The sequence below is a fragment of the Mya arenaria genome, chromosome 8, assembly GCF_026914265.1.
Source record: "Mya arenaria isolate MELC-2E11 chromosome 8, ASM2691426v1".
Lineage (NCBI taxonomy): Eukaryota > Metazoa > Mollusca > Bivalvia > Myida > Myidae > Mya > Mya arenaria.
The window spans coordinates 59239837-59267198 of NC_069129.1; the positions used below are offsets into that span (position 1 = coordinate 59239837).

The window sequence follows — 27362 nt, forward strand, 5'->3', positions numbered from 1 at the left end:
GGAAGCCATGACTCAACTCTGATAACGAGGAAGCCACGACTCACCTCTGATAACGAGGAAGCCATGACTCACCTGCGCTAACGAGGAAGCCGTGCTTCTCCAGGGTTGCCACTTAAGACTTGCACGGCTAGATCATCAAGAAAAGCTTCAGATTCGGCCTCAGCTAGCCTGGTAACCTTTTGCACGGTAGGATTGTATGCAGGAATGGCCGGAGTTTTACACAACTAGTTTATATTATTACCCCTGCTAGATATGAAGAGTATAAATAAAATTAACAATTTTGGCTTCCAATTTCGAATCATAATAGACATTTCATTACCAATATCATTTCCTTTTATGGTGATCTTCTGCATTAGGTTAAGCAAATTTATTGTCTACTTTTCCAGTCACTATATTTTATTTTATTTCCTTCAAGTTTGCATCAGTTCTTTGTGCAAAACAGTAAATAATAAATAAACGAACATCTTCATAAGGTGTTTAAGTATTTCAAATGATGCTTTATGCGGGGGCACCGTTACGCGACCTAAATGCACTAATATATCTGCCCCATAGTATACCTCCATGTCGCACTTAATACGGCACTGTTTCAGAACTCATTCATATATCAAGAGTAAATCTATCATTTTCTGCCGGTATACAACTTACAGTCATATTTTCATTCATGGCCATATTTTCGCACCTTTCATTGTGATGACCAAAGGCGTTACTGTATATCATTGTTATTATAATGATGCGCTTACATGTATTTATAGAATATTTAATAATAATATAAATAGACTGAATAAGCAGTAAACGGAAGGCAAAGAAATTATACTTAATCGCTAAAATAAGGCAATTAACTCATATTTGAAGAATTGTCATTCCAGAATAAAGCTCGTAAAATATGATATTATAACATGTAGTTTTCTTTCGTACCACTGCTTGAATTTAAACAAATAACATTTCCACGGAAATGTAATATAAATCTGCCATTTAAACCTTCAAGTTTTGTTTTATGACAAAATCCCAGGGTTTTATATCTTGGATGAATTTGTACGGGAACTAGCGGTGCTGGTTCTCGAGCCTGGCTCTCAGAGCCACCGCTCGTACGTGTGGTCGTGCATGGTACGAGATCTGTCTCCTCTCTTCTGTCTTTCCTTCTGGTTCTTTGAGCCACCATCGAACATGTGTATGTGGTCGCACATGTTTCGACATCTATCAAATCTCTATAACTTTCTTATCTTTGCCTCCATTCCCCACACTTTCTATTCCCTTGCCACTCCTTTCCTCTTAAATCTCAAAAATCTTCTTATGTGCTTTCAACCTTTCAACTTCTGCATTTTAACTCCTTCTTCGCTCTTCTTTCCCTGTCACTTCACACTTTCGCTTGTATCTCTTCCATACCTCTAACTACTTCTTAACCACATTCTCTCCCTGTTCCCTTTCTACTCTCAATTACCTCCTATCTCAAATCTCCCTCCCCTATCTATCTCCCCCTCATCATTCTTTCCCTCTTTTTTCCTTTCCTTTCTCTCCTCTCTTTCTTCCCCTCTTTAACTCTTTTCCCGACTCCCCTTTCTCCCACCTCTTTCTCCCCTCCTCTTTCACCCCTCTCTTTCTTCCCCTCTCTATCCAGTCTTTAACCTCTTTATCCCCCTACCTTTCTCGCCTCTCAGCTCTTCTCCCCTCTCGACTTTCTCCCTTCTCTTTCTTCCCCTCTCTCCAGTTTTAATATTTAATATGTAGAAGCGTGGTGTAAAATGACATTTCAAATATGGACAGAATCAAGCATGTCAGATGAAGAGTCTTAGACAGTCAACAGTCAGAGGAAGCTCTGGGCGACGAACATTTAAAAGAATGAAAACTCCTGGGCATTTCACACGTACAGTACGAGCTAATGACGTGATTTTAACGAAATATCAAGTCCAGTTGATCATCAAAACTAAAATGATTTTCTTCGACTCGGTCATAAGTATAACAAAGGAGCATAATTCTGGTAAGCTAAACTCAAATGTCCTTTAGTGCATTTAAAACAGTTCATCTGTACCTTTTTTTGATTAAGCATTATCTAAACTCTCTGCTCTATAAAAGGGACATGTTTATAAGCGGTCATACGATTAAGGACAAGGACGAACTCTACAACAAGTCAATGAGTTCATGCAGTTTTACTCCATAAATTTACAAGAGTAGACGGCATGTCAGCAAACAATGCTTAGCTGCATATCTGAAAGTACACATAATGATTCTGCACAAAATATTAATTCAACAAAAGAAACATAAACCCTTTCATTGAGAAAAAATGCAATTGATTACTATACACCAGACTTTAAATGTGAGTAATCCTTATCTTATGAATGTCATCAGGTATACACAATGGTCTCGATTGAGAAGTCAAACAGTACGAAAATGTTCGAAATGCTTATTTTGCTAATTTCATAAAATCCGAAAGAAGCTTTACTCTCCTTCAGTCACGATTTCATATGTAGGTTAAAAGCCCACAATGTCGACTGTTTTGAAAATTATACGTAAAGCATTACTTTTTTTAATTAACCTAGTGAAATACAATTTGACAATAACGTCAAATCGCTCAACAAATTAAGTGTGTGTTTTTTTTTCAGAAAATTAAAACGAGAGCAATTTTCATTTTTGGATATGTCATTTGACATTTTTGGATTTGTCATAGGCTATTTTCTAGACGTGTCATGTGACATTGTCTGTTAAGTCATGTGACATTTTTTAATGTGTAATGTGACAGTTTTTACAGACAACTTAACAGACATGACGTCAAATAATGGCCCCGAGTCTGCAATAATCACGCTGTAAACACTAAGAACACAAAATGTTTTAATCTTGCTTTACTCGATCCACCTAATTTATGATTAACGTTTCAATTTTGAATAAAGCCATTCAACGATAGCATGCCCCATGGCTGGTATTCAATATTGGTCTTAATGGGATGTAAGAACGATGTAGCTAATCGGATTACTTGTTATTAATAACTGACCAATGGAGTAAATGAAGTCAATGATGTATGAATATTGAATACCAACCCATATCTCACCTTATCCAGAGCAAATCGCGCAAGTCTTCCTGCACTTGACTAGGGATACCTGGTAGCCTGCGTCGACAGCGGGGTCACAGAAGCCGAAGCTTTTCCAGTCAGCACATTTGAAGCTGTCTTCCTCCACGTCTACACATGGTCTTGCAGTCGTTGTTCCTGAATTTAGAATGCATGTTAGATATAATTACATTTTCTTATTATTTGATTGTAACGCATTTCTCCCGACGGTTTAAAATATGCACTTGCGTGTGAATGTGTATTTGTTTTAAATCGGAATTTCTGGAGACACTTATACACAAGAACAACTTCAGGGGCGATTTCAGTTCTCAAAAACGTAGCTTTTAATCCTTGTTTCGGCACAAGGCTAGGCCCCAAAAGGACTCCGAAGGCCGGCCGGATGCGCAAAACTTGCATTCACCACAAACACAATACGTGCAGCAGAATAGCAGTACAAAAACGCTGGGATTGTTTTACAAATCTAAATGGGGAAAGACAAGGACGGCATACATATAAGCCATATTAAAGCAGTTGATACAAAGAAGCGATAACTACATACGAAACCACATATGAGCTGGTATATAGTGACACTAGCACGAACAAGCCAGACATACATAGGATACAGCATTTACGCCGACACATGGCAGTTAGCAACCAAACGAATTTCATTGTAAGATTTAAAGAAAAAGTAAATACTACGTAAATAATGTATTTACTGAGGTAATGTCACAATTTATTTACTAATACCATTCCTCATTACAATATTAAAGATTATGGCGGCAATCTTGGACTTTGGCAGCCATATTGGACGAAATTGAGATGGATCCTGGGCTTTTTTTAAACTGAACATATATTTGTATCATTTGGCAAAATTTCATAATGTTAACCTAAAGTGCACAATTTGGTGAAATTTTGTCACGATATGACTGGACTAAAGCCTTAGTTTCAAGCATGTTCAGTTTCCTCATATCATACATATATGACCAAACGACCATTGCAATGAACCATATCCGTAGAGAATATAATAGAAAGATTAGCAAATACAACAGGTAACATCACACCACCGCATTTACACCGCTCCCTAATGAAAGTAAATACAAACAGGCGAGACCTACATAGGATACCGCATTCACACCGATCCCTAATGTCAGTTAATACAAACAGACGAGACATACATAGGTTTCCGCATCTACACCGATCCCTAATGTCAGTTAATACAAACAGGCGAGACCTATATAGGTTTCCGCATCTACACCGATCCCTAATGTCAGTTAATACAAACAGGCGAGACCTACATAGGATACCGCATTTAAATCTATCACTAATGTCAGTTAATACAAACAGGCGAGACCTACATAGGATACCGCATTTAAATCTATCACTAATGTCAGTAAATACAAACAGGCAAGACATACATAGGTTTCCGCATTCACACCGATCCCTAATGTCAGTTAATACAAACAGGCGAGACCTACATAGGATACCGCATTTAAATCTATCACTTATGTCAGTTAATACAAACAGGCGAGACCTACATAGGATACCGCATTTAAATCTATCACTAATGTCAGTTAATACAAACAGGCGAGACCTACATAGGATACCGCATTTACACCGATCCCTAATGTCAGTTAATACAAACAGGCGAGACATACATAGGATACCGCATTTACACCGATCCCTAATGTCAGTTAATACAAACAGGCGAGACATACATAGGTTTCCGCATTCACACCTAAACAGGCGAGACATACATATGTTTCCGCATTTACACCGATCCCTAATGTCAGTTAATACAAACTGGCGAGACCTACATAGGTTTCCGCATTTACACCGATCCCTAAGGTCAGTTAATACAAACAGGCGAGACATACATAGGTTTCCGCTTTTACAACGATCCCTAATGTCAGTTAAAACAAACAGGCGAGACCTATATAGGTTTCCGCATTTACACCGATCCCTAATGTCAGTTAATACAAACAGGCGAGACATACATAGGTTTCTGCATTTACACCGATCCCTAATGTAAGTTAATACAAACAGGCGATACTTACATATGTTTCCGCATTTACACCGATCCCTAATGTCAGTTAATACAAACAGGCGAGACCAACATAGGATTCCGCATTTACACCGATCCCTAATGTCAGTTAATACAAACAGGCGAGACCTACATAGGAAACAGCATTTAAATCTATCACTAATGTCATTCAATACAAACAGGCGAGACATACATAGAATACCGCATTTAAATCTATCACTAATGTCAGTTAATACAAACAGGCGAGACATACATAGGTTTCTGCTTTCACACCGATCCCTAATGTCAGTTAATACAAACTGGCGAGACCTATATAGGTTTCCGCATTTACACTGAACCCTCATGTCAGTTAATACAAACAGGCGAGACCTACATAGGATACCGCATTTAAATCTATCACTAATGTCAATTAATACAAACAGGCGAGACCTACATAGGATACCACATTTAAATCTATCACTTATGTCAGTTAATACAAACAGGCGAGACATACATAGGTTTCCGCATTCACACCGATCCCTAATGTCAGTTAATACAAACTGGCGAGACGTATATAGGTTTCCGCATTTACACCTATCTCTAATGTCAGTTAATACAAACAGGCGAGACCTACATAGGATACCGCATTTAAATCTATCACTAATGTCAGTTAATACAAACTGGCGAGACCTACATAGGATACCGCATTTAAATCTATCACTAATGTCAGTTAATACAAACAGGCGAGACCTACATAGGAAACCGCATTTCAATCTATCACTAATGTCAGTTAATACAAACAGGCGAGACCTACATAGGATACCGCATTTAAATCTATCACTAATGTCAGTTAATAAAAACAGGCCAGACATACATAGGTTTCCGCACTCACACCGATCCCTAATGTCAGTTAATTCAAACAGGCGAGACCTACATAGGATACCGCATTTAAATCTATCAATAATGTCAGTTAATACAAACAGGCGAGACCTACATAGGATACTGCATTTACACCGATCTCTAAAGTCAGTTAATACAAACAGGCGAGACATACATAGGATTCCGCATTTACACCGATCCCTAATGTCAGTTTATACAAACAGGCGATGCTTACATAGGTTTCCGCATTTACAACGATCCCTAATGTCAGTTAAAACAAACAGGCGAGATCTATATAGGTTTCCGCATTTACACCGATACAAAATAAAATTGAATAAAAACAGGCGAGGCCTACATAGGATACCGCATTTACACCGATCCCTAATGTCAGTTAATACAAACAGGCGAGACCTACATATTATACCGCATTTAAACCGATCCCTAATGTCAGTAATACAAACAGGCGAGACCTACATAGGTTACCGCATTTACACCGATTCAAAATAAAATTGAATATAAACAGGCGAGACCTACATAGGATACCGCATTTACACCGATCCCTAATGTCAGTTAATACAAACAGGCGAGACCTACATATTATACCGCATTTACACCGATCCCTAATGTCAGTAATACAAACAGGCGAGACGTACATAGGTTACCGCATTTACACCGATCCAAAATAAAATTGAATAAAAACAGGCGAGGCCTACATAGGATACCGCATTTACACCGATCCCTAATGAATGTAAATACCAACAGACGAGACTTACATAGGTTACCGCCTTTACACCGATCCCTAATGTCAGTTAATACAAACAGGCGAGACCTACATAGAATACCGCATATACACCGATCCAAAATAAAAGTGAATACAAACAGGCGAGATCTACATAGGATACCGCATTTACGACGATCCCTAATGTCAGATGATACAAACAGGCGAGTCCTACACAAGATCCCGCATTTACAACGATCCCTAATGTCAGTTTATACAAACAGGCGAGACCTACATAGAATACCGCATTAACACCGATCCCTAATTTCAGTAATACAAACAGGCGAGACCTACATAGAATACCGCGTTTACACCGATCCCTAATGTCAGTTGATACAAACAGGCGAGACATACATAGAATACCGCGTTTACACCGATCCCTAATGTCAGTTAATACAAACAGGCGAGACCTACATAGGTTTCCGCATTTACACCGATCCCTAATGTCAGTTGATACAAACAGGCGAGACCTACATAGGATACCGCATTTACACCGATCCCTAATGTCAGTTGATACAAACAGGCAAGACGTACATAGGTTTCCATTTACACCGATCCCTAATGTCAGTTAATACAAACATGCGAGACCTACATAGGTTTCCGCATTTACACCGATCCCTAATGTCAGTTTATACAAACAGGCAAGACCTACATAGGTTTCCGCATTTACAACGATCCCAAATGTCAGTTAAAACAAACAGGCGAAATATATACATAGGTGTCCGCATTTACACCGATCCCTAATGTCAGTTAATACAAACAGGCGAGACCTACATAGGTTACCGCATTTACCCCGATTCAAAATAAATGTGAATACAAACAGGCGAGATCTACATAGGATACCGCATTTTACACCGATCCCTAATGTCAGTAATACAAACAGGCGAGACCTACATAGGTTTTCGCATTAACACCGATCCAAAATAAAAGTGAATACAAACAGGCGAGGCCTACATAGGATACCACATTTACACCGATCCCTAATGAAAGTAAATACCAACAGACGAGACTTACATAGGTTACCGCATTTACACCGATCCCTAATGTCAGTAAATACAAACAGGCGAGACCTACATAGAATACCGCATTTACACCGATCCAAAATAAAAGTGAATACAAACACGCGAGATCTGCATAGGATACCGCATTTACACCGATCCCTAAAGTCAGTTGATACAAACAGGCGAGACCTACATAAGATCCCGCATTTACATCGATCCCTAATGTCAGTAATACAAACAGGCTAGACCTACATAGGTTACCGCATTTACACCGAACCAAAATTTAAAATGAATACAAACAGGCGACGCCTCCATAGGTTACCGCATTTACACCGATCCCTAATGTCATTTAATACAAACAGGCGAGACCTACATAGAATACCGCATTTACACCGATCCAAAATAAAAGTGAATACAATACCGCTTTTACACCGATCCCTAATGTCAGTTGATACAAACAGGCGAAACCTACATAGGATACCGCATTTACACCGATCCCTAATGTCAGTTGATACAAACAGGCGAGACATACATAGGAGACCGCATTTACACCGATCCCTAATGTCAGTTAATACAAACAGACGAGACATACATAGGTTTCCGCATTCACACCGATCCCTAATGTCAGTTAATACAAACAGGCGACACCTACATAGGTTTCCGCATTTACACCGATCCCAAATGTCAGTTAATACAAACAGGCGAGACATACATATGTTTCCGCATTTACACCTATCCCTAATGTCAGTTAATACAAACTGGCGAGACCTACATAGGTTTCCGCATTTACACCGATCCCTAAGGTCAGTTAATACAAACAGGCGAGACATACATAGGTTTCCGCTTTTACAACGATCCCTAATGTCAGTTAAAACAAACAGGCGAGACCTATATAGGTTTCCGCATTTACACCGATCCCTAATGTCAGTTAATATAAACAGGCGAGACCTATATAGGTTTCCGCATTTACACCGATCCCTAATGTAAGTTAATACAAACAGGCGATACTTACATATGTTTCCGCATTTACACCGATCCCTAATGTCAGTTAATACAAACAGGCGAGACCAACATAGGATTCCGCATTTACACCGATCCCTAATGCCAGTTAATACAAACAGGCGAGACCTACATAGGAAACCGCATTTAAATCTATCACTAATATCATTCAATACAAACAGGCGAGACATACATAGAATACCGCATTTAAATCTATCACTAATGTCAGTTAATACAAACAGGCGAGACATACATAGGTTTCTGCTTTCACACCGATCCCTAATGTCAGTTAATACAAACTGGCGAGACCTATATAGGTTTCCGCATTTACACCGAACCCTCATGTCAGTTAATACAAACAGGCGAGACCTACATAGAATACCGCATTTAAATCTATCACTAATGTCAATTAATACAAACAGGCGAGACCTACATAGGATACCGCATTTAAATCTATCACTAATGTCAGTTAATACAAACAGGCGAGACATACATAGGTTTCCGCATTCACACCGATCCCTAATGTCAGTTAATACAAACTGGCGAGACGTATATAGGTTTCCGCATTTACACCTATCTCTAATGTCAGTTAATACAAACAGGCGAGACCTACATAGGATACCGCATTTAAATCTATCACTAATGTCAGTTAATACAAACAGGCGAGACCTACATAGGATACCGCATTTAAATCTATCACTAATGTCAGTTAATACAAACAGGCGAGACCTACATAGGATACCGCATTTAAATCTATAACTAATGTCAGTTAATAAAAACAGGCCAGACATACATAGGTTTCCGCTCTCACACCGATCCCTAATGTCAGTTAATTCAAACAGGCGAGACCTACATAGGATACCGCATTTAAATCTATCAATAATGTCAGTTAATACAAACAGGCGAGACCTACATAGGATACTGCATTTACACCGATCCCTAAAGTCAGTTAATACAAACAGGCGAGACATACATAGGATTCCGCATTTACACCGATCCCTAATGTCAGATTATACAAACAGGAGATGCTTACATAGGTTTCCGCATTTACAACGATCCCTGATGTCAGTTAAAACAAACAGGCGAGATCTATATAGGTTTCCGCATTTACACCGATACAAAATAAAATTGAATAAAAACAGGCGAGGCCTACATAGGATACCGCATTTACACCGATCCCTAATGTCAGTTAATACAAACAGGCGAGACCTACATATTATACCGCATTTAAACCGATCCCTAATGTCAGTAATACAAACAGGCGAGACCTACATAGGTTACCGCATTTACACCGATTCAAAATAAAATTGAATATAAACAGGCGAGACCTACATAGGATACCGCATTTACACCGATCCCTAATGTCAGTTAATACAAACAGGCGAGACCTACATAGGATACCGCATTTAAATCTATCACTAATGTCAGTAAATACAAACAGGCAAGACATGCATAGGTTTCCGCATTCACACCGATCCCTAATGTCAGTTAATTCAAACAGGCGAGACCTACATAGGATACCGCATTTAAATCTATCACTTATGTCAGTTAATACAAACAGGCGAGACCTACATAGGAAACCGCATTTAAATCTATCACTAATGTCAGTTAATACAAACAGGCGAGACCTACATAGGATACCGCATTTACACCGACCCCTAATGTCAGTTAATACAAACAGGCGAGACATACATTGGAGACCGCATTTACACCGATCCCTAATGTCAGTTAATACAAACAGACGAGACATACATAGGTTTCCGCATTCACACCGATCCCTAATGTCAGTAAATACAAACAGGCGAGACCTACATAGGTTTCCGCATTTACACCGATCTCTAATGTCAGTTAATACAAACAGGCGAGACATACATATGTTTCCGCATTTACACCGATCCCTAATGTCAGTTAATACAAACTGGCGAGACCTACATAGGTTTCCGCATTTACACCGATCCCTAAGGTCAGTTAATACAAACAGGCGAGACATACATAGGTTTCCGCTTTTACAACGATCCCTAATGTCAGTTAAAACAAACAGGCGAGACCTATATAGGTTTCCGCATTTACACCGATCCCTAATGTCAGTTAAAACAAACAGGCGAGACCTATATAGGTTTCCGCATTTACACCGATCCCTAATGTAAGTTAATACAAACAGGCGATACTTACATATGTTTCCGCATTTACACCGATCCCTAATGTCAGTTAATACAAACAGGCGAGACCAACATAGGATTCCGCATTTACACCGATCCCTAATGTCAGTTAATACAAACAGGCGAGACCTACATAGGAAACCGCATTTAAATCTATCACTAATGTCATTCAATACAAACAGGCGAGACATACATAGAATACCGCATTTAAATCTATCACTAATGTCAGTTAATACAAACAGGCGAGACATACATAGGTTTCTGCTTTCATACCGATCCCTAATGTCAGTTAATACAAACTGGCGAGACCTATATAGGTTTCCGCATTTACACCGAACCCTCATGTCAGTTAATACAAACAGGCGAGACCTACATAGGATACCGCATTTAAATCTATCACTAATGTCAATTAATACAAACAGGCGAGACCTACATAGGATACCGCATTTAAATCTATCACTAATGTCAGTTAATACAAACAGGCGAGACATACATAGGTTTCCGCATTCACACCGATCCCTAATGTCAGTTAATACAAACTGGCGAGACCTACATATTATACCGCATTTAAACCGATCCCTAATGTCAGTAATACAAACAGGCGAGACCTACATAGGTTACCGCATTTACACCGATTCAAAATAAAATTGAATATAAACAGGCGAGACCTACATAGGATACCGCATTTACACCGATCCCTAATGTCAGTTAATACAAACAGGCGAGACCTACATATTATACCGCATTTACACCGATCCCTAATGTCAGTAATACAAACAGGCGAGACGTACATAGGTTACCGCATTTACACCGATCCAAAATAAAATTGAATAAAAACAGGCGAGGCCTACATAGGATACCGCATTTACACCGATCCCTAATGAATGTAAATACCAACAGACGAGACTTACATAGGTTACCGCCTTTACACCGATCCCTAATGTCAGTTAATACAAACAGGCGAGACGTACATAGGTTACCGCATTTACACCGATCCAAAATAAAATTGAATAAAAACAGGCGAGGCCTACATAGGATACCGCATTTACGACGATCCCTAAAGTCAGTTGATACAAACAGGCGAGTCCTACACAAGATCCCGCATTTACAACGATCCCTAATGTCAGTTTATACAAACAGGCGAGACCTACATAGAATACCGCATTAACACCGATCCCTAATTTCAGTAATACAAACAGGCGAGACCTACATAGAATACCGCGTTTACACCGATCCCTAATGTCAGTTGATACAAACAGGCGAGACATACATAGAATACCGCGTTTACACCGATCCCTAATGTCAGTTGATACAAACAGGCGGGACCTACATAAAATACCGCATTTACACCGATCCCTAATGTCAGTTGATACAAACAGGCGAGACCTACATAGGATACCGCATTTAAACCGATCCCTAATGTCAGTTGATACAAACAGGCAAGACGTACATAGGTTTCCGCATTTACACCGATCCCTAATGTCAGTTAATACAAACATGCGAGACCTACATAGGTTTCCGCATTTACACCGATCCCTAATGTCAGTTTATACAAACAGGCAAGACCTACATAGGTTTCCGCATTTACAACGATCCCAAATGTCAGTTAAAACAAACAGGCGAAATATATACATAGGTGTCCGCATTTACACCGATCCCTAATGTCAGTTAATACAAACAGGCGAGACCTACATAGGTTACCGCATTTACGCCGATTCAAAATAAATGTGAATACAAACAGGCGAGATCTACATAGGATACCGCATTTACACCGATCCCTAATGTCAGTAATACAAACAGGCGAGACCTACATAGGTTTTCGCATTGACACCGATCCAAAATAAAAGTGAATACAAACAGGCGAGGCCTACATAGGATACCACATTTACACCGATCCCTAATGAAAGTAAATACCAACAGACGAGACTTACATAGGTTACCGCATTTACACCGATCCCTAATGTCAGTTAATACAAACAGGCGAGACCTACATAGAATACCGCATTTAAACCGATCCAAAATAAAAGTGAATACAAACACGCGAGATCTGCATAGGATACCGCATTTACACCGATCCCTAATGTCAGTTGATACAAACAGGCGAGACCTACATAAGATCCCGCATTTGCATCGATCCCTAATGTCAGTAATACAAACAGGCTAGACCTACATAGGTTACCGCATTTACACCGAACCAAAATTTAAAATGAATACAAACAGGCGAGGCCTCCATAGGTTACCGCATTTACACCGATCCCTAATGTCATTTAATACAAACAGGCGAGACCTACATAGAATACCGCATTTACACCGATCCAAAATAAAAGTGAATACAATACCGCTTTTACACCGATCCCTAATGTCAGTTGATACAAACAGGCGAAACCTACATAGGATACCGCATTTACACCGATCCCTAATGTCAGTTGATACAAACAGGCAAGACGTACATAGGTTTCCGCATTTACACCGATCCCTAATGTCAGTTATTACAAACAGGCGAGACCTACATAGGTTTCCACATTTACACCGATCCCTAATGTCAGTTAATACAAACAGGCAAGACCTTCATAAGTTTCTGCATTTACAACGATCCCAAATGTCAGTTAATACAAACAGGCGAAATATATACATAGGTTTCCGCATTTACACCGATCCCTAATGTCAGTTAATACAAACAGGCGAGACCTACATAGGTTACCGCATTTACGCCGATTCAAAATAAATGTGAATACAAACAGGCGAGACCTACATAGGATACCGCATTTACACCGATCCCTAATGTCAGTAATACAAACAGGCGAGACCTACATAGGTTTCCGCATTTACACCGATCCAAAATAAAAGCGAATACAAACAGGCGAGGCCTACATAGGATACCGCATTTACACCGATCCAAAATAAAAGTGAATACAATACCGCTTTTACACCGATCCCTAATGTCAGTTGATACAAACAGGCGAAACCTACATAGGATACCGCATTTACACCGATCCCTAATGTCAGTTGATACAAACAGGCAAGACGTACATAGGTTTCCGTATTTACACCGATCCCTAATGTCAGTTAATACAAACAGGCAAGACCTTCATAAGTTTCTGCATTTACAACGATCCCAAATGTCAGTTAATACAAACAGGCGAAATATATACATAGGTTTCCGCAATTACACCGATCCCTAATGTCAGTTAATACAAACAGGCGAGACCTACATAGGTTACCGCATTTACGCCGATTCAAAATAAATGTGAATACAAACAGGCGAGACCTACATAGGATACCGCATTTACACCGATCCCTAATGTCAGTAATACAAACAGGCGAGACCTACATAGGTTTCCGCATTTACTCCGATCCAAAATAAAAGCGAATACAAACAGGCGAGGCCTACATAGGATACCGCATTTACACCGATCCCTAATGAAAGTAAATACCAACAGACGAGACTTACATAGGTCACCGCATTTACACCGATCTCTAATGTCAGTTAATACAAACAGGCGAGACCTACATAGAATACCGCATTTACACCGATCCAAAATAAAAGTGATTACAAACATGCGAGATCTACATAGGATACCGCATTTACACCGATCCCTAAAGTCAGTTGATACAAACAGGCGAGATCTACATAAGATCCCGCATTTACATCGATCCCTAATGTCAGTTAATACAAACAGGCGAGACCTACATAGAATACTGCATTAACACCGATCCCTAATTTCAGTAATACAAACAGGCGATACCTACATAGAATACCGCGTTTACACCGATCCCTAATGTCAGTTGATACAAACAGGCGAGACATACATAGAATACCGCGTTTACACCGATCCCTAATGTCAGTTGATACAAACAGGCGAGACCTACATAGGATACCGCGTTTACATCGATCCCTAATGTCAGTTGATACAAACATGCGAGACCTACATAGAATACCGCGTTTACACCGATCCCTAATGTCAGTTAATACATTCGTGAAACATTTTGTGTGCTTGCGTTGCTATATAGCCCGGACCGAGAATCATACCTTCGGTTGTGGGAAGGCTGGGTCTTGTAGTGTCGGGTGCTGTAGATGTGTTAATTACAGGGGCATCGGTTTTAGAACCACAGAATCCACAGTGCTTGGCGCACTTTTCATGGGCAATAGCGTGTCCCACAGAGCTCTGGTCGTGGCAGTAAATATCCGCACACGAAAACACGTCACTTTCGTAGTCACGACATTTGTTTTCTACAATAAAGTGTTCGATTATATTATAGAGCAAATATTCTTTGGGTTTAAAGCTGCACTCTTACAGATTGAACGTTTTGACAACTTTTTCATTTTTTTTTTGACATGGAACGATCATTGTTTTGCGTCAATATCTGCAAACCAGTGATAATAGACTGCTGACAAAAGATCTGAAAGCAGATTTTCATATTTTCGTTCCAAAATTGATATTTTATGCATTTTTGCAAACCGTTATGCACCAGTCAATTGTAACCACGCCCCCCCCCCTCCCCCAGGTCCGGGGAATGACGGGGACTTTGAATTTCGGTCCAACCAACCTCGGCTAAAATCCCCGCCCTGCGGGAACGAAATGATGGTAAAATCCCCGCCAAATGCCCCCGCACCCAAGGGACCCTTGGTAAGGCCCATTCCCCGTTATATTTTGCGCGAAGACAAAACCACCGCATTCGCCCGGCACTGCGGGGCCACCTGAAAAGTAAAAACACGGCCCATTTCCCCGGCTATCCCCGGTTTACCCCCGGATTCTGGGGGCCTTGGTTACAATTGACTGGTGCATTAATAACGGTTTAAGCCATAAAACATGGAAATATGAAAATTTGCGAGATTTTTTGTCAGCAGTCTTTTGTAAGTTAGTTTGGTTTAATTTTTGTATCAGCAGTGAAATATCATCTTGATAAGGTACTTAATCACAGTCCAAAATGAATGGAATCGCGCAAGAAAATGGACTCAGCATGACGCTATTATCCGATTTTAAAAGAAAATACAAGTGTTTTACTAAAGTATATGAGCCATCATTCGATCCCATAATGTGTAGAAAAGGCACAGTATAAATTGTTTTCGACATCCTTACAAAGAATTTCGTTTCATTTCATAAACCCAACTTTGCATCTACATTCGTGGAACGTTTCGTATGCATGAGGGTAGATATTATGCACCAGTCAATTGTAACCACGGCCCCCACCAGGTCCGGGGAATAGCGGGGACTTTGACTTTCGGTCCAGCCAACCCCGGCTTAAATCCCCGCTCTGCGGGGACGAACAGATGGTAAAATCCCCGCCAAAAGCCCCCGCACCCCAGGGACCCTAGGTAAGACCCATTGCCCGCTATATTTAAAGCGAAGATAAAACCACCGCATTCACCCAGCTTTGTGGGGCCACTGAAGGGTAAAAACACGGCCCATTTCCCCGGCTATCCCGGGTATACCCCCGGACCTGCGCGGGGGGCGTGGTTACAATTGACTGGTGCATTACAATAATACACTTTATTGTCAAACCTGTTATCATATTGACATCAGTTGTCGCCCGGCAGAATCCGCAGTATTTGGGACACTTTTCATGAGCTATGGCGTGTCCAACAGAACTCTGGTCGTCGCATTGAATATCCGCACACGAAAACACTTCACTTTCATAGTCTCGGCAGTCGGTGTCTGCAATAAAGTTTTGATAAAGTATTGGATTAAATTGTTCAAGAATTTGAAAATATGGTAAATAACATTCATACGCTTACGGAGTAGCGCTTGCATAGTGATGACTCACAGCTAGCATGGTGAAAAAACTATACATGTTTATACATTTATAACATAACATACCGCGCTGGAGTGATGTACCCCCATGCAATAATGTTCATATATCACTAGTGTAATAACTATGCAAATAAGGTAAAATGGTAAAAATTTATTCATACGCGCTGTTTAAAAATGTTAACAAACATTAGAAACGATCTTTCAAAAGAAATCATGTCGGTGTCAACAAACTCAGCTCCACGATGAAACGAATGGTGAAGAAGGCTGGGCTTAATCCAAACAAACACCTCCCTGATCACAGTGCTCGAAAATACCTCGTCCAGAAATTGAATGACAACAATGTTTTTGCGAACCAGATTATGCAACCATCGGTACACAAGAGCATTGCATCTATAAACAACTATAGCCACATAAATCCAAAGTAACACAAGGAAATGTCCATCATCCTGCACTCCAGTGAAAAAAACACTGTCTACTGTCTACTTCCTTACAAAATGCTAATTCTAGGCTGTTCCCCAGCAATGCTCAAGTTCACACACTGTCACAGTCACTGATTCCACATAAAATCCCTCTTTTCTGATGAATTTTACAACATTTATGTAGCTCGAATTCACGGAAGTAATGTCCTTGTTCACATCCATTAAAATGACAAAATTTAAAACTTCTGTCAACATTCCGATGAAAGAATATTGTACAGCAACAGAGGTAACAGTATACCACTGATTGTTTCTAGCTGGTACTGAAGTTCATTTTTTGTATTAGTTTTTTATAAAATATTGCCTTATAGTATCATCAACATATTCCGTGAGAAAAAATGCTTAGGACAAACTAGATTATTGAATAACTTTTCATGTTATTTAGTATTTGGATTCAGATTTGAGTTTTCGTATTTTTGTAATATTTGGGCGAGGGTCCCGTATCTATAAAGGTCTTAGTAGATCTAAGACAATCATTTAAATAATCATTGAGTCATAATTTTGTAATTTTGCTACATATTTGTATGAAATGAGCTTTAGCCAATGTGTCCAATGGAATCAAATTTGAGGATTTTTTTTTAAAGATATTGCAGTTACAATTGCGATTCTGAAATGGGCCTTAGTACTATTTGTATATGCACTGCAAAAATATGTCTCTATACGATTTGTAGACTAAGAAATCTCCTGCAGTTTAGAAGTTGTTTTTGTTGTTCAAGAAAATACCCGATGCGTCTAAAAGTGTGTTTCCATAAATTAAAATGAGTGGTTGATACGTGTATTGTATACCATACTCCTATTTGTTCGATATTTGTGGGGTGTTCTTTTACCAACATAATGGTTTTCTTAAGTTAGTTATCGTTATTTATATTTTTATGAAGTTAACATTTCGCTTTCAATCATATTTCTGTTTCAACCCCTTAAAATGCCACTCCCTGTTTTTTTTTTATAAATATGCATAACACACTAGCGGACACACCCGGCGCCCCCCCCCCCCGCTCCCCAATGAGCGGGCAGATTTACTTTTTATTTACTTTTTTTTCAATAAAGGAGAAATGAATTAATGAAATACGCCATAAATGTACCATTTCGAACTAGATATTGTGAAAATCTTCCTGGAGGAGTACGCCTAGCCCCCTTGCCAACTCTTTTAACAAAAGAAAGGTTATGAGGGCGGGGTGGAAGTTAAACAGTTACGCCTCTAAGTACCCCTCCCCTCTAACGTTTAATCCTGGATAAGTCCCTGTAACCATTTGCATAAATTAAAGTTTATGAACACCTCTGTTTGATATTGTTTTGAGGTACACTATTTTGCAACAGCCATACGTGTTCTGGAGTAATGACTTGAAGAGAGTAGAAATTCTATAACACCCTTCAAGCGTGTATCAAGTAAAAAAGAAAATGTTGTCACGTAACAGAAAAGAATGTGACGTAATACGTTATATTTAAGATATAATTAAGATTTAATTAAATGGATATGTGTCTTCATACTGTATGTTTAGTAATGTAGGGCATATTTGATTGACATTTGAATATGAAAATGGTTGACAGCCGACCTGGTACAAATGTACAAAATGGTCATGTTAATTACAAAAACGTGTATTCCTTGGGTTGTAAAGCTGTCATATTCAGACCACAAATTAGTATAAGAGAAATGATTTTGGATGTAAAAAAGTTAGAGTTGGCTTAGACAAGGCAAGCAACGCGGCCTTGGGTCCTTAATGGACGGCAGTTAGGATGTGAGATTACCTTAAATGTCATGCTGTATTATATACTGATTATTATACTTAGAAAGAACGTGGAACTTTAATAAAGACTTAGAACACTTGAACAGTTGTTGGTTGGTTACTGAACGAACTATCACGAAAGTTAAGTGAGCGTTGGCGTTACGCGACACGTAAAAGTTTGGTGCCGTGACCAGGATATATTCAAGAACAGGGTTGACGTGGAACACAACGGGGGAGTACTTACGACTATTGGATCACATTTCAAATGAAGAAGAAAAAGGTACATGATGACAACTGCGGTTCGAGTGACTATGGACATTGCAGCGCGACCAGGCCACGGGACAAAAGTTAGTGACGTTTTATTACTTTGTATTTCTTGCCTAGATATGACATGTGTTGCTATAATTTTGGGATATTTAACAGGGCAAAATTTTAAAGTTTTGGATAATAAATGCAATCAGAGCAAAGCTGTTTTTTTGAAAGAACCCCTAAGTAATCTAATTTCTGACTTAACAACGTTCCACATTATTTAGTACAATAAAACCATTTGATTTAAATAAGAATAAACTAAAGAATGAGTATTTAAGGTAACAAAGATAAACATATTGAGAAATTCGATAAAAAAAGTAAAACAGGTGTGAAAAAAACGTTGTTAAATGCAAACGAAGAATCATTTAAGTACATTATTGAATAACTAGATGAAAAAGAAAACTAAGTCATTTAAGGACATTAATTGAATAATTAACATGGAAAGAAATGTAATTAAAAGAATTTGAGTAAACTTATTTAGCAGGTCTAACATTAATGAAAGTTGCATAAATACAAAAAAAATAATGACTTATACTCAGGGTTTAGTGCAAACACTGAAGATAATACAAAATGAGATATTTTTTATGTCGAAGAAGGAGACAAATGGCAGGTTTCATTACTTCAGTTGTCATGTAACTGTAAATAATTGTCAAACACATCAGATAGGTAAATGAATGCAATGTTACCTGTAATTAACTTGACATTAAGGATATGAAATCATTAAAATTAAGTAAGTTTATAGTCTTGTAAATAATTGTAGTATTTTGTCAATATAACATTTTATATAATTTTGAGTAAATTGGTGATGGTTTTAAAGTTGTAAAAATCATATAAATAAATCATTGTTTGGATCATAGTAAGGTCTGAGAGAGAAAGCGTGCAAAACGAAAAGTAATTTCTTAGATGTCATTATATAAGTGTATCGCCTGAATACGGCAAGTAATTTTCAATTTCGAAATCACTAATAAAATTGTTTGTTAGGTAGTAAGTAATCTAATTAAATTATTTAAGTAACTCACAGATTAGTTTGGTAAAACTAATGAATCAATTATAAAGTTGTAAGTTATCCGATGATAAGCATGATGGTAACATGTTAAGCTAGAGTTTAGCTTTCTTATAACTGTGAAGATGTACAAAGTTGTACAAAGATAAACAAAGATAGTGGTCAAGAAAGACCAGGTTTCTTAAAAGTGATTGGAGATGATACGTTCAAGATATTGAATTTCAACAAAATTGTTGGACTCCTGTGAAGTCACATTAGGGTGTGAGTTATTTAATAAATTAATTGAATCACTTATGTATTAGTTTTCTTAAAATAATGGACTACTTATGAGCTAACATATAAGCTTTGTAAAATATTGCATAAAAAGGTTCTTAATAAAATAAAATGCTGTTCATAAAAACAAAACGTTTCACAAAAAAAAACAACTTAGGTCAAACATTCATTAAATCAAACATACGAATACTTACGCACAGATACAGTAATTAATTATAAATGGGGCCACTTTCAAAATATAAGCCTGCTTGAAAATATCAACACAAAATTTCATGGTAATAGCAACACCTATGTCAATGAAAGGTAAAAGTACAGGTAATATGTCACGTGATACGAACAGTCAATATCAACATAATTCTTCAGCGGATATCGAGATAATATACCTAGTGGCGATATTGTGTTAAGTGGTCATCGGTGTTTCATAAAGGATCGAACTATATTCTGGTATTGCGTATGTGATGTGCTAACCAATTGGTTACACTTCGGAATATCCAGAGGAGCTAAGCACACATTCTCGTATGACCTGTGCTCGGCTTGACGTCACATGATCAAGTCTTTAGGACCGTGATGATTCCTGTGTGATGGACAACACCAACTTGTGATCGTTAGCATCTTCAATAACATGAACACTTGCACACATATATCTAAGTACACTTCAAGAATTAGCAGTCGTATAATGGCAGAACATTTCGAGTCGGTGGGGACATTCTACAATCAAACAACCCCTTGGCTATAAACTCTACATCTACAACAACAAGGCAGCAGCAACAACAACAACGATGATTCCCTGTTTTCAGAATGATAACATGAAAAGCAGTGCTACATAAAACATTGACTAAATACCAAATTTGACAACAGTTCTGTCAGTGTTAATTACTTGTACTCAATCTGCAGTGTTATTTTCTAATTGTTAACTATGTTTATTAATTACCTGAGGGCTAATTACCAATTAGTCTATATTGTGTCAGACATTTTGACAAATAACGTGTCAGTTTACTTTCTATTGCTTACGAAAAGAAAATCTTGCATTAAAAAGGGACGGTATCTATACGTATCTATACAATTTGATATCACTGTTTGGGATTTAGGCACAGATTTTCTTTTGCGTATTTTTTGTCGAAAATACAACTTGATCATCATTGTTTGGGATTTAGGCACAGATTTTCTTTTGCGTATCTTTTTTTTGTCGGAATTACTTTTTTATTTCTTTATTATTTACCTGTTTGGGGTTGAGAAACATATTTACTTACGATTTTATTTATCTATTCAATTATAACCATTGTTTGGGGTTGACGCAAAGATTTTCTTACAAATCTTGATAAAAAAAGGACGAATGTCACGTAACAGAATAGAATGTGACGTAATACGTTATATTTAAGATATAATTAAGATTTAATTAAATGGATATGTGTCTACATACTGTATGTTTAGTAATGTAGGGCATATTTGATTGACATTTGAATATGAAAATGGTTGACAGCCGACCTGGTACAAATGTACAAAATGGTCATGTTAATTACAAAAACGTGTATTCCTTGGGTTGTAAAGCTGTCATATTCAGACCACAAATTAGTATAAGAGAAATGATTTTGGATGTAAAAAAGTTAGAGTTGGCTTAGACAAGGCAAGCAACGCGGCCTTGGGTCCTTAATGGACGGCAGTTAGGATGTGAGATTACCTTAAATGTCATGCTGTATTATATACTGATTATTATACTTAGAAAGAACGTGGAACTTTAATAAAGACTTAGAACACTTGAACAGTTGTTGGTTGGTTACTGAACGAACTATCACGAAAGTTAAGTGAGCGTTGGCGTTACGCGACAATGTGGTGTTTACGGATATATACACAAATAAAATCAAATATCAAACTTTGCTAGTCAAAATATACAACGTTACCCACCAACATGTGTCGTTGCGTCAGTAGGCGCATGAGTAGGTGCATCTGTAGGAGCACTTGTTGGCGCATGTGTAGGCGCATGTGTATGAGCTTGTGTATGAACAACGGCTGTCGTGTCGGGGTTCACAAAATTGTCTGAAATGATAATAAGCAATCGAAAACGTAAGGCTGAAAATGGAGAATAACCAACGCATACAAGCTATCATGTCAGCGTAAATAAGAGAAAGAGGTCCATCAATTATTAGCTTAAGAGACTCTTCCATCATGTCAGTGTTTAATAAGAAAGTAAAGGTCCCTTCTATCATGTCAGGTTTATATGAGTGTAAGGGGTCCTTCTATCATGTCAGGTTTATACTAGAGTACAGGTCCCTTCTATGATGTCAGTTTTATATGAGAGTAAACGGCCCTTCAATCATGCCAGGTTTATATGAGTGTAAGGGGTCCTTCTATCACGTCAGTGTCTATACTAGAGTACAGGTCCCTTCTATGATATCAGGTTTATATGAGAGTAAACGGCCCTTTTATCATGTCAGGTTTATATGAGTGTAAGGGGTCCTTCTATCACGTCAGTGTTTATACTAGAGTAAAGGTCCCTTCTATGATGTCAGGTTTATATGAAAGTAAAGGGCCCTTTTATCATGTCAGGTTTATATGAGTGTAAGGGGTCCTTCTATCACGTCAGTGTTTATACTAGAGTAAGGGTCCCTTCAATGATGTCAGGTTTATATGAAAGTAAAGGGCCCTTCTATCATGTCAGGTTTATATGAGAGTAAAGGTCCCTTCTATCATGTCAGGTTTATACTAGAGTAAATGTCCCTTCTATGATGTCAGGTTTATATGAGAGTAAAGGTCCCTTCTATGATGTCAGGTTTATATGAGAGTAAAGGGCTCTTCGATCATGTCAGGTTTATATAGAGTAAAGGTCCCTTCTATCATGTCAGCTTTATACTAGAGTACAGGTCCCTTCTATGATGTCAGGTTTATATGAGAGTAAAGGGCCCTTCTATCATGTCAGGTTTATATGAGAGTAAAGGGCCCTTCTATCATGTCAGGTTTATACTAGAGTAAAGGGCCCTTCTATCATGTCAGGTTTATACTAGAGTACAGGTCCCTTCTATGATGTCAGGTTTATATGAGAGTAAAGGGCCCTTCTATCATGTCAGGTTTATATGAGAGTAAAGGGCCCTTCTATCATGTCAGGTTTATACTAGAGTACAGGTACCTTCTATGATGTAAGGTTTATATGAGAGTAAAGGGCCCTTCTATCATGTCAGGTTTATACTAGAGTAAAGGTCCCTTCTATGATGTCAGGTTTATATGAGAGTAAAGGTCCCTTCTATGATGTCAGGTTTATATGAGAGTAAAGGTCCCTTCTATGATGTCAGGTTTATATGAGAGTAAAGGGCTCTTCTATGATGTCAGGTTTATACTAGAGTAAAGGTCCCTTCTATGATGTCAGGTTTATATGAGAGTAAAGGTCCCTTCTATGATGTCAGGTTTATATGAGAGTAAAGGTCCCTTCTATGATGTCAGGTTTATATGAGAGTACAGGTCCCTTCTATGATGTCAGGTTTATATGAGAGTAAAGGGCCCTTCGATCATGTCAGGTTTATATAGAGTAAAGGTCCCTTCTATCATGTCAGCTTTATACTAGAGTACAGGTCCCTTCTATGATGTCAGGTTTATATGAGAGTAAAGGTCCCTTCTATCATGTCAGGTTTATATGAGAGTAAAGGGCTCTTCGATCATGTCAGGTTTATATAGAGTAAAGGTCCCTTCTATCATGTCAGCTTTATACTAGAGTACAGGTCCCTTCTATGATGTCAGGTTTATATGAGAGTAAAGGGCCCTTCTATCATGTCAGGTTTATACTAGAGTAAAGGTCCCTTCTATGATGTCAGGTTTATACTAGAGTAAAGGTCCCTTCTATCATGTCAGGTTTATACTAGAGTACAGGTCCCTTCTATCATGTCAGGTTTATACGAGAGTAAAGGGCTCTTCTATCATGTCAGGTTTATACTAGAGTAAATGTCCCTTCTATGATGTCAGTTTTATATGAGAGTAAAGGGCCCTTCTATCATGTCAGGTTTATACTAGAGTAAATGTCCCTTCTATGATGTCAGTTTTATATGAGAGTAAAGGGCCCTTCTATCATGTCAGGTTTATACTAGAGTACAGGTCCCTTCTATGATGTCAGGTTTATATGAGAGTAAAGGTCCCTTCTATCATGTCAGGTTTATACTAGAGTAAATGTCCCTTCTATGATGTCAGTTTTATATGAGAGTAAAGGTCCCTTCTATCATGTCAGGTTTATACTAGAGTAAATGTCCCTTCTATGATGTCAGTTTTATATGAGAGTAAAGGTCACTTCTATCATGTCAGGTTTATACTTGAGTAAATATCCCTTCTATGATGTCAGTTTTATATGAGAGTAAAGGGCCCTTCTATCATGTCAGGTTTATACTAGAGTAAAGGTCCCTTTTATCAAGTCAGGTTTATATGAAAGTAAAGGGTCCTTCTATCATGTCAGGTTTATATGAGAGTAAAGGGCCCATCTATCATGTCAGCTTTATACTAAAGTAAAGGTCCCTTCTATGATGTCAGGTTTATATGAGAGTAAAGGGCCATTCTATCATGTCAGGTTTATACTAGAGTAAAGGTCCCTTGTATGATGTCAGGTTTATACTAGAGTACAGGTCCCTTCTATCATGTCAGGTTTATACTAGAGTAAAGGTCCCTTTTATCAAGTCAGGTTTATACTAGAGTAAAGGGCCCTTCAATGATGTCAGGTTTATACTAGAGTACAGGTCCCTTCTATGATGTCAGGTTTATATGAGAGTAAGGGGTCCTTCTATGATGTCAGGTTTATATGAGTGTAAGGGGTCCTTCTATGATGTCAGGTTTATACTAGAGTACAGGTCCCTTCTATCATGTCAGGTTTATACTCGAGGAAAGGTCCCTTCTATCACGTCAGTGTTTATACTATAGTAAAGGTCCCTTCTATCATGTCAGGTTTATATGAGAGTAAAGGGCCCTTCTATGATGTCACGTTTATACTAGAGTAAAGGTCCCTTCTATCATGTAAGGTTTATATGAGAGTAAAGGACCCTTCTATCATGTCAGGTTTATACTAGAATAAAGGTCCCTTCTATGATGTCAGGTTTATATTAGAGTAAAGGGCCCTTCTATCATGTCAGGTTTATACTAGAGTAAAGGTCCCTTCTATGATGTCAGGTTTATACTAGAGTAAAGGTCCCTTCTATCACGTCAGTGTTTGTACTAGAGTAAAGGGACCTTCTATGATGTCAGGTTTATATGAAAGTAAAGGGCCCTTTTATCATGTCAGGTTTATATGAGTGTAAGGGGTCCTTCTATCACGTCAGTGTTTATACTAGAGTAAAGGTCCCTTCAATGATGTCAGGTTTATATGAAAGTAAAGGGCCCTTCTATCATGTCAGGTTTATATGAGAGTAAAGGTCCCTTCTATCATGTCAGGTTTATACTAGAGTAAATGTCCCTTCTATGATGTCAGGTTTATATGAGAGTAAAGGACCCTTCTATGATGTCAGGTTTATATGAGAGTAAAGGTCCCTTCTATCATGTCAGCTTTATACTAGAGTACAGGTCCCTTCTATGATGTCAGGTTTATATGAGAGTAAAGGGCCCTTCTATCATGTCAGGTTTATATGAGAGTAAAGGGCCCTTCTATCATGTCAGGTTTATACTAGAGTAAAGGTCCCTTCTATGATGTCAGGTTTATACTAGAGTAAAGGTCCCTTCTATCATGTCAGGTTTATACTAGAGTAAAGGGCCCTTCTATGATGTCAGGTTTATACTAGAGTAAAGGGCCCTTCTATCATGTCAGGTTTATACTAGAGTACAGGTCCCTTCTATGATGTCAGGTTTATATGAGAGTAAAGGGCCCTTCTATCATGTCAGGTTTATATGAGAGTAAAGGGCCCTTCTATCATGTCAGGTTTATACTAGAGTACAGGTACCTTCTATGATGTAAGGTTTATATGAGAGTAAAGGGCCCTTCTATCATGTCAGGTTTATACTAGAGTAAAGGTCCCTTCTATGATGTCAGGTTTATATGAGAGTAAAGGTCCCTTCTATGATGTCAGGTTTATATGAGAGTAAAGGTCCCTTCTATGATGTCAGGTTTATATGAGAGTAAAGGGCTCTTCGATCATGTCAGGTTTATATAGAGTAAAGGTCCCTTCTATCATGTCAGCTTTATACTAGAGTACAGGTCCCTTCTATGATGTCAGGTTTATATGAGAGTAAAGGTCCCTTCTATGATGTCAGGTTTATATGAGAGTAAAGGGCTCTTCGATCATGTCAGGTTTATATAGAGTAAAGGTCCCTTCTATCATGTCAGCTTTATACTAGAGTATAGGTCCCTTCTATGATGTCAGGTTTATATGAGAGTAAAGGTCCCTTCTATCATGTCAGGTTTATATGAGAGTAAAGGGCCCTTCTATCATGTCAGGTTTATACTAGAGTAAAGGTCCCTTCTATGATGTCAGGTTTATATGAGTGTAAAGGTCCCTTCTATCACGTCAGTGTTTGTACTAGAGTACAGGTCCCTTCTATCATGTCAGGTTTATATGAGAGTAAAGGGCCCTTCTATCATGTCAGGTTTATACTAGAGTAAATGTCCCTTCTATGATGTCAGTTTTATACTAGAGTAAAGGGCCCTTCTATCATGTCAGATTTATACTAGAGTAAATGTCCCTTCTATGATGTCAGTTTTATATGAGAGTAAAGGGCCCTTCTATCATGTCAGGTTTATACTAGAGTACAGGTCCCTTCTATGATGTCAGGTTTATATGAGAGTAAAGGTCCCTTCTATCATGTCAGGTTTATACTAGAGTACAGGTCCCTTCTATGATGTCAGTTTTATATGAGAGTAAAGGTCCCTTCTATCATGTCAGGTTTATACTAGAGTAAATGTCCCTTCTATGATGTCAGTTTTATATGAGAGTAAAGGTCACTTCTATCATGTCAGGTTTATACTAGAGTAAATGTCCCTTCTATGATGTCAGTTTT

At 38.4% G+C, this 27362-nt stretch overlaps 1 protein-coding gene across 1 annotated transcript in view; it reads right to left on the reverse strand.

The window, feature by feature from the left end:
- Positions 1–2125: 2125 nt before the first annotated feature.
- Positions 2126–27362, reverse strand: part of LOC128243068 (spore coat protein SP65-like) — a 29386-nt gene continuing 4149 nt past the window's right edge. The window contains exons 3-7 of the mRNA XM_052960569.1: positions 22314–22445; positions 16378–16530; positions 14904–15104; positions 3041–3196; positions 2126–2203 (exon numbers count right to left, since the gene is read on the reverse strand). Coding sequence (XP_052816529.1) covers positions 3042–3196; positions 14904–15104; positions 16378–16530; positions 22314–22445 — 641 coding nt within the window. The 3' untranslated portion in view covers positions 2126–2203; position 3041. The remainder of the gene's footprint in view (positions 2204–3040; positions 3197–14903; positions 15105–16377; positions 16531–22313; positions 22446–27362) is intronic.